Genomic DNA, 14,157 nt, shown 5'->3' on the forward strand with positions numbered 1-14,157 from the left:
TTAGTCTGTATTTGCAAAAAGAAATACAAAAATAGTTTCCATACAAAATCTTAAAACTCTCTAAGACAGTCCTAAAAATGTGCCATGTACAGAATATATTATAGTACTCATTTGGGCTGACTTGTGTAACTCATGGTTTCACCCCTTTTGAGTAATGTTAGGAAATCCAAACTCCTGAAGAGTAACTTCTGTTTTCATGGGGGTGCTATAGGGTCCTCACTACTTGGGGCTGTAGCAAAGATGTACTGGATCAGCAGAACCTACCTCCTCCCTGCCCATGCAACCCCCTTTCTCAGGCTGTGCTAAACCCTGTTGCCCCAATCCCTCATACAGAGGCAAACTTATGGTTCCTTTCCACTGCTTCAACCTCTCTTTGGCAGACTTTCCACTGTGGAGGGCAGAAGCTGGTGAGAATTGAAGGTTAATCTAGCCCAATGTATCTATGAACTGTAGATAGATGCAGTAAGATACAATACACATTGGAAAAAGGGCTTAATAGCTCTAGTATTTCAACCTTTGAGCTGCTACTTCAGGTAGTGGACATCAATTGTCAGTGCTTCATGTTCTTTGTTCCCTGGGGACAAAGACTGTGAGTGTTATCTGAAGTCATATTTTCTATTTCTGCTGTGCATTTTCAGATAACGATATGCAAATGACACATGACTGTTTTCTCTTTAAAACACCCTAAACGCCAGCTTTGTTTCATGTTAAATATTGGATCCTGCCATTGTTGAGTGGCTCTGCCATATCCTTACTCTTAAAAGGCCATGTCTACCCTTAAAACTTTTGCCAGCATAGTAAAGTCAATTAGGAATGTGGTGGTTTTTTTTTTTTTTTTTTAAACCAGCAAAAGCCAGAGTGTAGATGAAACTATATTGGACAAAAACGTTCTTTTGCTGGGTTAATGCATTCTGTTCAGGGAATCAGTATCCGCTATACCAGCGAAAATCAAAATCCGCTCTGACTACATTAGGAACGTTTGCTAGTATACCTATACAGAAAAGCACCTATAGGCACCTTTGGCTTTGTGATTCTGGCCCATACATGTTACAAAGGCTTTAACATTTGAAGCCCGAGGACTTAGTTCTCCCCTGTATCTGAACTCTTCCCAGTATTGGTGTGGTAACCATTAGAGGACTGGATATGGCTCCCTGATTCAGCACTGGCCTGGCCCCAGCATCAGCTGCTCAAACTTATTCCAGTGGAGAATTGGCATAGTTTTCTTCTGCCATGTGCCCTTCCTTCCTTCCTTGATGTGTCCCATACTAGGGTGGAGCTGGTGCTTGAGTCAGCTCTTCTATCTCTGCTCATCTCTTGCCAATGGGGGTGCCCCTCCAGTGGGAATTATCTTCTGGCAAGAACCTGGCCACTTTGCGTCACCTGATCAGTCCATAATTGAGCACCCCAAATTAGTGGATACATCTACTAAGCATTTTGGTCTTAACCTCGGCCTCAATTTCCCCATCTTTAATCTGCGGGCCATAATGCTTATTAACCTCACTGGAGTTCTGTGAAGGGTAAGGAGATATTTGTGAAGCACTCTGACCATGAAGAGTGTTGTATAAATGGCTTAAATATTATTAGCTAGGTTGACTGTAGGTTCAACACTATGTCTAACTACAGACGATACCTTTAATGTTGGTCAGGCCCCTGCATGAAAGATTATTTCATGCTTTGTGACTTATCTTCTTTTATCTATTCCCACCCCTGTTTTGGGAGATTGTCTTGTTTAACTCATTGCATTGCTTTGTCTAACCCTTTGTGTTTTGCTTTCTTAGCTGTGTTTTGCATGTCACAAAGCTGGAAGCCCCCAAATGCATGAAATGATCAAAGTGTCCATTGCTCATCTCTTCAGTACCCTGTGCTCTCGCATTTTTGCTGGTGCATCCCCACCAATGACATTTCACGAGGTATCATGCTTGGCTTGTGAGACTGGAGCTCAGCTGAGCAACAGTGCGGCACGTTAACACACACAAGGGGCGGGGGAAGAAAAAAGGGGAAATTGATCCTGCTCTTTCCAGAAAGTCAGCCTGCCTTTAGTCTTAGTCTTTCCACAATTCTTTCAGTACGTTGAATTAGATAAGAATATTACTACTCAAACCCTTGCAGCAGACACAGTTCCTGTGACTGGTTCAGCCTCAGCAAGGTCTGAATTGCATGATTGTAAGTGGTCAATAGAATTTTATATTCCTTGCCCACTTGAATTCTTGTGTGGTATATGATGGCAACCTCTGGTCCACGTCTTCTTTTGAAAATGGCAGAAGAGTAAGGATTTTCTTGTGCTGTCAGAGAAGTATAAAGAGGAAATCACACTGGCTCAGCAAGATATCGCATTACGCTATCTGTAAACTGAGGCATTTCATATGTATTTCCTTAGGCCCCAGTCTTGTAATGGATCTGTATTGGCAGATCCCTGCTCCTCCTTGAAGCCAATGAGGTGATGCACAGTTCTGGGTTCTGATCATGAAGGTCTGACTACAGGATTAGAATGTACACTGTTCAGTGTAGGAATTCTGTATTTGTTTAGATGGTTTTACTGTCATGAAGCACTGTGCACTATATAAATAACAGTAGTGACAGCTGCATGGCACTTTTTTACACATTTAATCTGCATTGACAGTCTGTGCTGTCTGAGACCTCATGCATCTATGGAATCTTCCTCACACATCTATTAATTAAGATCATGCTGAATGAAATTCTTCACTGACCTTAGGAAATATAACACTCTCAAAGGTCAACAGATGCCCCAAAGGCCAAGATAAACTGTAGGTTCTGTCCATTGTCTGATGCAAATGCCTTCAGCTTTATCAGGCTTTAATGTATTGTTAAGATGGGGACACATGCAAACCTGAGAAAGGAAATACTAATGTTGGCTTTATCTTGCCTCTGTCCCATAAGAGGCACAAAATATCACGTGCTACGTATAGTGTTCTCACAGTGCTACACTGGGACATAAGAGTGACTGGGATGAGAATGGTGCAAGAGCTATAGTTCATATTATTCCAGGGTGTAGCATTTTTGCTCACACAATTTACACTACTCAAGTATATTATATTTCTAACCAGGGAATTCAATCATGCTTTATTGTGCCCAAAATTTAGCATGAGGCAGAAATCCTAAAAGCATTAGCACCTCTCGCATCTGCTGGATATGTCTGCTGAAAGGAGCAGAGATGATAAATTCAAAGGGATTCTGGGATCTGGTCGTCTTCTCCATTCTGTTATATTAAAAGTAATGCACATGGACAGCAGATCCATTTTAACCTTACTCCCTGTCCTTCTCCCACAGAAGTTAATGGCAAAGCTCCCTTTGATTTCAGTAGGAGTCGGATCAGGCTCTTGGTTATGTTACTGTGTACATATCTGCATTGATTAGTCCATATAATGAGCTAACCACCTTTAAATTTTCATTTTAAAAGCTGGACTTCCTCCTCATTAGGGAAATATAAGTATCTAAAACAAGAAAACTTTTTTATTCCATCTATGCTCCTATACTTTGAAAAAGGACAACCAGTTAAATTAAAACTTTGTTTAAAAAAATGTCTGTACAGAATATACCAGTTGTATATTAAACTGTGTACATACAGTATATGTAGTGTTGTTCCTTTTCTATCTATGACTGGAGGGGTGTTAACATGTATTTCAAGGTGAAGTGGCCTATTAACTGCTTATGCTAAACAATCTGTTCCATCTTGTATTTAGCTAAGACACATTGAGTACGTTTCCCAGACCTGAAGAAGAGCTCTATGCAAGTTTGATAGCTTGTCTCTCTCACCAACAGAAATTAGTCCAATAAAAGATATTACCACACACATCTTGTGTATCTCTACATACAGCATATGCAAAATGTATGTATTCATTGCCAGGATGACTTTACAGAGGAGTTATAACCCTTCAAAGATGACTGTATGATAGAACTGCTGACAAATATGAATGACCGCCCCTGAAGAGCACAACAGGTAGTGTTACGAACCCATGTACATAAAGGCTGACTGAACTTATATGAATAACTTCACAGCCATAGACAGAATCACAGAGTTCAACATATGCCAAAGTGTGTGGAGTTGCTCCTTTGGATCACAATTTATTAATAAGTTTGTGTTAAACAGTCTGGTTTCAATCCCATGATACGGATTACAGGAGGCACTAATTACCTCATATCTCAAACCAGAGGCTGCTGCATCAGAAATGACAACACAGTAGTTACAAACTCTTCTTGAGATAAACACCTCCTAAAAGAAATCTGGTAAAGGACATTGCACTGGGCATAATACCATATCCTTAGCATTCCATTTCATTTTGATAACTCTCTGCAAAACATTGTCTTTGGGCAGAGTCCAAGAATGGAAAAATTCAACCCTAAAGATGAAAGTTTGCAAAAGTTACGATCAGTTGAAAATGTAGTTAGAATGGAAACTCTGATGCAATGTGAACTATAGCAGTCACTCTCACTATAATAAAACTAAACAGATACAATTTTTTTCATTTATGGCACCAAAAGGCTATTAGACACTGTAATAAACCTAAATTAAAACTATGATTTACAATGAACAATCAAGATGCCTAGTTGCATCCTAGTAGCAGAAGCTGTCTGAAAATCCCCAGCATACTACTCATACAAAAAACCCCCACAAATAACAATTTACGCAAATAACCTAAAAAGAAACAACAAAAACCTTTTGAGCCTCATATGAGAGGATGATACTCAGGAATTCTGCCCCTAGTAGATACGCAGTAATGGTTCCTGAAGGTTCATTTGGTCCCTGTTGATGTCGTGAATACATCACTGGAATTAAACAATAGGGCTAATATTTGAAAGCAATATCCACAGCACAAGCCACTGCCTGGGCATCATGGTGGGGACAGGATGGGGAGTGGTTGCCATTTTTGTCTTGCCACCTCAACGTGCACAATATTTGAGAAACCTGACAAATTGCATGCTCCTTTTACACCATATTGTTTTTTGGCTATTTGCATGGCTGAAAAATTTTCTAACACTATTCACTAGTAAATCTGGCTGACTTTCTGCATGAAGAGAGCTTCACTTCCTCCCGAGATGGTCTACAGTTAAACTGTTGTTTATATCTATGTGCTGCTATCTTGTTTCCTCACCAGGTTTGCATTGAGACATATGTATCTAGCTGTCACCAGCGGAGTATAAACACCGCTGTGCGGGCAACCCTCAGCCAAATGTTGAGTGACTTGACTTTACAGTTACGGCAAAAGCAAGAGAATACGGTGAGCCTTCCGGCATCAACAGATGGTTCAGTGTTCCATGGCTGTGTCCTTTTTGTGTCTCTGCATGCAGTGTTCTGTGGCTGAGTGCTGTGCCTTCTGGTGGTGTTTGAGCATTCCAGCATCAATCCGGCTTAAAACGGCCTCCTTTTGGGGTCTGTCTGTACGAATGCCTAACAAATCCTTCAACAGAAACAACTGTTCCTTTCCAGTAGACAGGCTCTACATTTTGATTTGCAAGAAAGGCTTCATTCCAATGTCAGATTGTCTTGACTTTGCTTCCTTTTTCTGTTCTTTTATTTTGTGTGTTTATCTTGGTGAAGTCCAGTTGAAATCCTTTTGCCAAAACTTTTTTAAATATTAAATGTTGCCCATACCAAATAAGTTCTTAGCTACAGAAAATATATTTGAGGGGTTTTTTTAATTACAAAATTTAAGCCAAATCCTTTTAAATGTATATCAAATTAAATGATTTGGGCCAGAGGGCTTCTTCACCTGCTGGCTTACTGGCAAAAAATAACTGGTTTCTTTTTATTGCCTTTATTGTGGTGTTAAAATCCGCAAGAGCTGTTTGCATTAAACTCCAAAGTATTATTTAGATGGAATTATAATCACCTCTGGGCAAATTTGAAATGACTTTGGCTTCTTGCACTTATGAGCACTTCCTTGCATATTAATGAAGAAATTATTTGCCTTTTTGTGTTTGTTTGGTTTGTTAGCGGATTTTGCAGCTGTCAGTTGTGTAGAGGTTTAATCTTAAAGCAGTTGTGCTATGTTCAGTAAAATGGAGATCCTTTTTTAAAAATTAAATTGCCAAAATTTAAGTATAGCATTAATCTGAGCAATAACTGTAAAATGTAATGATAGGGTTACTTATACTTATCCTTTCGCCAAATACAGTGTGCTCAGTTTATAAGTAAAAAGTTTTGTTTTTTTTTCCAAGCTGGCAGGTCTGCAAATTCTATCAGGATCTGAAAACTGAGTTGATTTTACTTCCGCTTTTACATCCTGACTATAATGGAGATTCTGCAAACTGCACTTAGTTCCTGACAATTTTCTGATGATACATCAGATGAGACAAGAGAATTGACCTTGTTCTTTCGTAGTGCTGTATGTACCACAGGGAACAGTCCTGCACTGGCAGAGAAATGAACTAGATGATCTAAGAGGGTATTTCTAGCTGTGTTGCCTCTGTAGTGTTAACCGTGATAAAGTATAAAATTTTCAAGAGCACCGAGGTGATTTAAGAACATAAATCCCATAAAAAGTTACTTAGGTACCTGGGAGTCTTCCCCAATGGCTTTCAGTGGGACTTAGGTGTCTAAATCTCTTTTGAAAATGGGACTTAGGCACATTTGAAAATTTCTCCTTCAAAATTAGTAAAATAAGAAAAACAGGTATGACTGACACCCAAGGAAGTTGTGACTTTACACTTGCTTTTCTGACCTTAATCCCACACTAAAGCTTTTTAAGATTAGGAACCGAGTACTTTAAAGTGCTGCATATATCTTCAGCACTTTTCTTCCACGTATTCTAATTAGTGTTTCTTTTCCCTCAATAGACAACTGAAAACCATGAAGCCATGCAAGAATTCAAGAGCCAAGGTATCTATGCCACTTTATTTTATAATGACTCTTTAAAATCTGATTTTCTTTTTTCTCACTATGTCTTGTATTCGCCTACTGTTGCCAAGACACCCGGTTGCCATAGTGTTTACATCTTCTGCAGAGTCACCTGCTCCTTTCATTTTCCACGGCTTATTGGTACCACCTTATTGGTATCGCCCCACTCATTGTACAAGGGCTCTGGTTACTTTCAGAACTGAGAAGTGTCTGCAAAACCTTCTTGGCTCACAACACCTTTAATTATACCTTCATCTGCACCGTGTGAATGGTGTTCCCTAGAGCAAAGCAATAACTAATAATATGCTGTCTCTGCAACCTATGGGCTTCAATGTTGTTGGCAGGGTTAAAGTGAAATGGGTTCCCTTTCAAAATTTGGACAGTTCTAAGGACTTTTTCTTCAGAGATTAGGAGGGGTCTGGAGACAGACACACAATTTCTTACCTGTTGGGCCAGCCGTGTTACATAACTAGCGGATAATTTTAATATTTTTGCAGGTCCTGACAGACAACTCTGCTAGAGGGGGAGCGCTAATATGCTTCACCTTCATCATGCCACAGCATCAGTTAGTTTCCTAAGGTTTTTCCTAGGCCCTGTCTCCACTATATTCTCTGATCGCTAAAAAGTCTTTATTATTAGGCCCTGATTCCACAATTGGATCTGTGGGGGTGGACCCTTGTGTCCCATGTGGAACCCATTGACTCCTGTGAGACTCCACGAAGGCATTACGTTCTGCCCACACTGTTCCATGTACAGGACTGGGGTCTTGGTTGCTATATAGATTTCTGGTGGTTGGAAGGAGCAGTACAGAGACCAGCAATAGGAAAAGCTACCAAGATTTTAATAACCCTGATGAATTGTCTCTAGTCAGGTGCCATGCAGAAGGACTGGAGCCACTTGATATTTTTCTTCTTGTCTGAGTTGGAGGAATGAGCCCAAACTTCCATAAATGCATTTAAGCAATTAGTGTTCTCCTCCAAGTTAGTGATGCTACTTTTTCATTTTGTGGGTCACTCCCTCAGAAAGAGATTCTGTAGCAGAATCACTTTCCGTCCCACTACCTTTCCCACAGCATTCTTCGTGTGAATTTTGGTAGCCCATGGTCCACAGTTGAGAACTACAGACCCAAGTCACGGAAGTTAGGTGAGCTCTGAAAGATGGGGTGGGGCAGTTCTGTTGGTAAGTAAGCTAAGCATACATAATGCCACTTACCTTTGTCCTTTTTGGAGGTTCAACAGTAGAGTCCCTTTGCGACGATGTTGTGTCTGTCCTCACTGTGCTCTGTGAGAAGCTTCAGGCTGTCATAAAGTAAGTGGGTTATTTAGCTGTAATTCATATTTGTTGCTGCAGCTTTTCTTGTGGAATATCACGTATGAGGGATTGTACTGTCTTCATTCTAGGATAACAAGGCAAACAATTCTTGCACTAAGTTACTTGTCAGAGGTACCTCACCCTCTGTTGGATTGATCATGTTGTATTAATTTAGCCCATTAATTGTGGTTAGAAATTGATTTATCACCCACATACACAGTTTTACTTTAAAGAAACTCCAGTAAGTGATAGCAACCCTTATTGTAGATAGATTCTGTATAGTAACACCACCTTTCAGGAAAATGCTTGTTTTTTTGCTATGTTGTGCATAATGAACACATCCACAGAAGAGAGAGGGAGAAAGACAACAAATAGTATAGCAAGACTAAAATAATGCTCCCTTGGAAGGTGTTACTGGTATTCTGTAACCTAAATATTGTGAATATAATGACAAGTTTACCCAGATAATTCTAATTATATGCAAATGGTATGTTTTCTTTTGGACTACAACTACCATGTGTACAATAATATTGCATTAAAATACAGTGATGTTATACATTTGAATATTGATCCAGATTCTCAGGTGGCTTTAAAATGCACAGCTTCTTTTAAAATGCATAGCTTCATTAAAGTCATGAAAGATGATATTCAAGTTTAAATGGTTTATTTATCATTATTATTGTATTAGCATGTTTTTTTATAGAAGTCAATGAAGCTTTGCTAATTTGCACAAACTGAGGGCCTGGCCCACTGATTCTTTAATATCTCTAATACTATTTTCCAGATTCCTGAGCATGTCTTAGTTGGAACAGAGACTGAATTAACTATCAAAAACATGATAATTACTGATTTACCTTCCCTGCAACCTTTCAATCAAAGAATTCAAAGCAGATCGCCAAGGCAATCATTATTATCCTTATTTTACCCGGGGAAATTGAAGCACATAGAGAAGGGACTTGCCTAACGTCACACAATGAATCAGTGTCATAAGGCCAGATTCTGTGAATTACACATAGCTGTGCTTTTAGAGTGGTGCAGAGCCATACAGCTCTGGAAACACAGTCCCTTCTGGAGCTGTCCAGCACTCCGGAGAAGTGCATATGCTGCACAATTTCTTGAGCATTAAATGTAGCCAGTTTTCATTTTTAATGCATTATGAATTAACTGAAAAGCCCTCTGGATGTGATCCTACAGTTCTTACTCATATGGGTAGTCCTGGCTTGTGCAAGTAAATCCATAGACACTAGTGGGATTATGTAGGTGAGTATCGATTACCTACACGAGTCAAGTTTGCAGGATCAGGCTTCATTTCCTAATATTAACCTTACTTAAGAACAGGGTAGACTGAATTTTTTCAGAAAATTTTGTCATTTCGAAATTCCTTTGACTTCAGTGGGATCCACACAGATACAAGGTTCTGCCAGCCCTATAGTTGCTTACAAAATCAGAACCTAAGGCCCTTATCCTGCAAAGACTTCTGTATGTGCTGAACTTTACACACTGTGAGTAATCCCATTGAGAGAGGGAGCTTTGCAGTTGACTTCAGTGGAGTTAGGATTTCACCCACAATATATAAAGTTAAACTCATGTATAATTCTTTGTGAGATCGGGGCTAAGAATGGAAACCTGCACGTGGGTAACATGGTTCCTCTAGCAACCAATTTAAGTATCCAAACATGCAAAATTCCAGAGTTTCACGTTTCAGCGCCATTATATGAATAGGTTGTAGAAAGCAACATTTTTAATTGCAAGTAATCTGAAATAAATTGAATGAAAAAATCCTAGCTGTGGTATTTTAAGCCAAGCCCTGCTAACATTCTATTAATTAATCAACCAGGAAAAAAACCCCAAACTGTGAGAAAATAAGCTAAGCAAAATGAAACAGTAGCATAAACAATATGGGGCAATTATTTCAGAGATATAAATATGACAAACTAAAATCTTGGTGAAAATTTGAGAGACATTTTGGAGGGGAAAAAGTTTATTTTTAATTAACAACACTGCCTCCATATCATTAAAACTAAGTTCTCTCTTGCTACTGCTCTTCTGCTTGGTTACAAAAGACTATGGCTTAAGTGAAAGGGAAAAAAGGAGCTGTTAAAAGTTGTTTTACGTGGTACAAAATTAAAGCACAAATTGGAGTGGATAAGTTTTTTTTTTTAATAAGCAAAGAGGCATTGATCAGTGTGAGCAGTAGGAAGCACACACACAATTTCCCTGGATGTTCTGGAAATCATTTGAAGAGGGGGGCTGCATGCACATTTAGGGGGCGATAATTTAGGTCTGCAAAATTGTGTGCACAAAAATAATGATGTTTTCAGTTGTCCTAGGCACTTCATCCTCTGCAACAAACTGGAGTTTTGTCTGTGTGCTAATTATTTTTTTAATGTCATCTGATAGGCATTATCCACAAAAATATAACTATTTCAAATCACTGGAGGTATAATAGCAAAACTAAACTACTTAACAGGATCTCTCCTAAAAACTCTTGACTTGAAATGAAAGAAAGATCCTTTGTGAAGTTTATCTGCAATTCCAGCTCCCCAGGAGACTACACTGAATTAGAGCAGATTTTGTGCTAGTCTATAATATGCCTTAAAGAGATTAATAGAACCTAAAATACGGTCAGTGAACCATGATTTACTGCAGTAATATATCCAGGTAGCACAGAAGCACTAACTGGTAATTCTGCACCTATTTTTTTAAGTGGGTCTTTTAATTAACAGAGAAACATAATGAAGGATTCTTATTAGTTCTGGAAGAAAACAAATATAGCTGGCTTATTTAAAAAAAAAAAAAAAAAAAAAAACTTACTGAAGTAATTATGTGGGAGGCTGGGAGTAGAAAGCTGTTCTTCCTTTCAGCCAATGGTGGTTTCTCCTTAGAAACAACCTGTCAGAGAGATTCACCCTGTGAAGCATTTGGGTCACTAAGGTGAGGCTTTGGGTTATTAAACTGTCTGCTCTAATCTCCTAGCCTGATGATTACTTTAAAACACTGTTCTTAATTTCAAGCATATTGGTATTTGCTTCTGAGGGAGGTGAGGCGGAGGTGATGAAAGAGGGGTTAAGGGAGATGAATTCTGGTCATTATGGTTCCCGGGGCCCTGAAACCTGCTCTAGCAGGGTTATTAGCAGATGGGCATCACGGAGGTATACAGCAATACAGGCTATTTGCCTACTGCAGATCAACTTCATCCTGGTGGGGAGATGTTTTTGTAGTAAATAGACCTTGGAAAGAATTCAGAGGCAAGGGTATCTATGTGGATCAAAAATCCACGAATGCCATAAAAGAAACATGTTAGGTATATATTGGATTTATATGACTCTCATATGAAGTAATGTGGGAATGACCCATTTCTTATATGGCAGTCCATATCTTTATGAAACGTGTGGGGAAAAAAAAGTAGGCCATCATTTTCAAACCATCCATAATATGGATTTAGGTATCTAGTTTTACACCCTCAAGCTTCAAATTGTTGGCCAACGGACATATGAAAGATGTCTTTTCTACTTAAGGATAATTCATTTGGCAAGCTACACAAAATATATTCATCAAAAGAACCAGGAAAAAGCAAAGATGATGGCTCAAGAGGAGTCAAGTCTCTATAGCTTTGCCTACCTTTTGTTTGTACCTCAGAAAATATGGTTTCATAGCCCTCACCTTATCAAAAACAATATTCCAAAAGGAATGGAAAGTTCCCTGACTTGCTGAGTGAAAAACAGAATGTTAATCCTAATGAAAAAAAATTATTTTTACATGGTGAAGCAACTTTAAGCCTCCTACCTATTTGTACTTTGCAGTTAATTCTCAAAATATGCATAAGAACATGTTCTGTTTGTGGTGTCCACAGATCCTTCCATATACTTTTCTTGGGACTCATCTTGGTATCAAGATTGTAGCTGACTGACCAGGAGTTCTCAAACTTCATTGCATCGCAACCCCCTTCTGACAACAAAAATTACTCCATGAGGGGGGAAGCCTGAGTCCCGCTGCCCCGGTGGGGACCAAAGCTGAAGCCAGAGCCCCGCTGCCCAGGGATGGGGGGAGCCAAAGCCCAAGAACTTCAGCCCTGGGCAGAGGAGGGCCTGTAGCCCAAGCCCCGCTGCCAGGGCTGAAGCCGAAGCCTGAGCCCTGCCGCCCAGGGCTGAAGCTGAAGCCAGCCCTGGACGGTGGGGTTCAGGCTTCAGCTCTGGACCCTAGCAAGTCTAATGCCAGCCGTGGTGACTCCGTTAAAATGGGGTCGTGACCCACTTTGTGGTCCTGACCCACAGTTTGAGAACTTGAGAACTAGAGCCTCAAAAGTCACATTGACGCCAAAGTCTAGCTTTCCTTATTTTGCATTCTTTGCCATGATTCCTGTCATCAGAAGAACAGAAAAGGATGACAGCAAGAAGAGAGACGTGGGGGAGAGGCAGAGAATGATAAAATATCTGTGTAATAATAAGAATGTTAGGCAGCTGCTGGGTGTTCTCAGTTTGCATAAAGAGACTGTAACAACTCTATTGGGGTTTGAAGAGGTTTCTATTCATTTGTGCAAAAATCCCATCTTCTTCAGTATTAAGTCAAATTTAGATAATGGCATCAGTCTTCTGTCTACTTTTTCTTTTCTTTTTTTAAGAGGACTTTTATTCCTCATTTCCTCATTGTGAAATGGGACGAGCTAATCACCCTGTTTTCTCTACTGCCTGCTTTTACTGAATATCATTAAGTGCAAAGCAAATGGGGTGATAAAGAGCGTCACACGTTTGAAATCCATACCATTTTCTGGCAGGTGCAAAATAACGCTGCTATAAATTACAGGATAACATGCAGATGAACTAATGCAGTTCTCCAAACAGAATAATAATAATAATTAATGATGATGATAAAGTCTTAAAAATATTTGTGTTTATCATTGTTGAACATTCTTTTTCTGTTTGTCAGTGAAAATCAGCAACTGCAGCTTCTCTACCTGGAATGTATTCTCTCAATGCTAAATAGTTCCTCTCCCAGCATGCACAATCACAGAGGATTCACTGACCTTATTTGGTGAGTACACGTTTTGTACCTTCCTATGAAGAGAACTGGAATTTAGATTTTCACCAATTAAATGGTTGGGGGTGGGGTTGGGGGTCACCTAAGCAAACATAACCCCCCCCCACACACACACACACCAGATTTGACATAGAAGCCATGCCCAGCCCTCACTGGAAAGCTTATCATTAACGCTTTGTTGGGTAATACAGGTTGCTGAGCACTGGGTCGCAGCTATAGGAAACCCTATAGTAAATCTCATCATTATCATGGAATCCCAGTTATATAAGCCTTGAAAGGAATTCATTGATCACTTTGTGTATCTTTTTGTGACAGTGCAGGATTGAACTCTGCACTCCACATACACGTTTTATTTAAATTCGACCGGAAGTTACTGGGCTCAGGAGTGGTACTTATGTAATGGGGAATAATCATTTGCAACGCTAACTGAATTACTGGCCTGTGTTATGCAGGAGGGCAGATTAGATGATCCTAATTGTCCCTTCTGGCCTAAAAATCCAAGTCTAGTATATTCTTGAAGCCTCCAGGTTGATACTGCCAAGATCCATTTTATCAAGTTATTCTCCTGTCTAATTGACGTTACTGCAAGGTCCCCTTTTTTCCAATTTGAGGCCATTAACAATTTTAATATGTGGTGTGCCACTTGCTCAGATCACCTGAACTAATCCTTATCCCACTTTCTGACTGTGGCAATGCCCCTCTATAGTGTTTAGATGCTTGGCTCCCAAGGATGGTATTAGAAATGAGGGAAAAGTGTAATTAACACAAAGTCTACCAGAGTCTGCGAAGCGTAGCAGTGTCCAACCTGTGTCCCGCGAGGTTCTAACTCTCCCTTAAGGATGACTGTGTTGAGAAGCAAATGTTTGTGATTGTGAATTGAAAATGTGTTCCATGAGCTTACTGCACCCTGTGATTTTTAAATAGAAGCGTCTGAATCAAGGCCACCTCTGGGG

The 14,157-nt window shown here is 39.7% G+C and overlaps 1 protein-coding gene across 11 annotated transcripts in view; it reads left to right on the top strand.

The window, feature by feature from the left end:
• The window catches only part of ARFGEF3 (ARFGEF family member 3), a 128,347-nt gene that overhangs the window by 56,239 nt on the left and 57,951 nt on the right, over positions 1–14,157 (top strand). For 6 of the 11 annotated variants that reach the window (XM_043511069.1, XM_043511070.1, XM_043511071.1 and 3 more), the window contains 3 exons: positions 6,796–6,838; positions 8,086–8,164; positions 13,094–13,198. In XM_043511069.1, coding sequence (XP_043367004.1) covers positions 6,796–6,838; positions 8,086–8,164; positions 13,094–13,198 — 227 coding nt within the window. Of the gene's footprint in view, positions 1–1,778; positions 1,911–5,114; positions 5,238–6,795; positions 6,839–8,085; positions 8,165–13,093; positions 13,199–14,157 lie in introns of all 11 variants that reach the window. The other 5 variants (XM_043511067.1, XM_043511068.1, XM_038395668.2 and 2 more) reach the window with 2 other exon arrangements.

This window comes from Dermochelys coriacea, chromosome 3, assembly GCF_009764565.3.
Source record: "Dermochelys coriacea isolate rDerCor1 chromosome 3, rDerCor1.pri.v4, whole genome shotgun sequence".
In the NCBI taxonomy this organism is placed as follows: Eukaryota; Metazoa; Chordata; order Testudines; family Dermochelyidae; genus Dermochelys; species Dermochelys coriacea.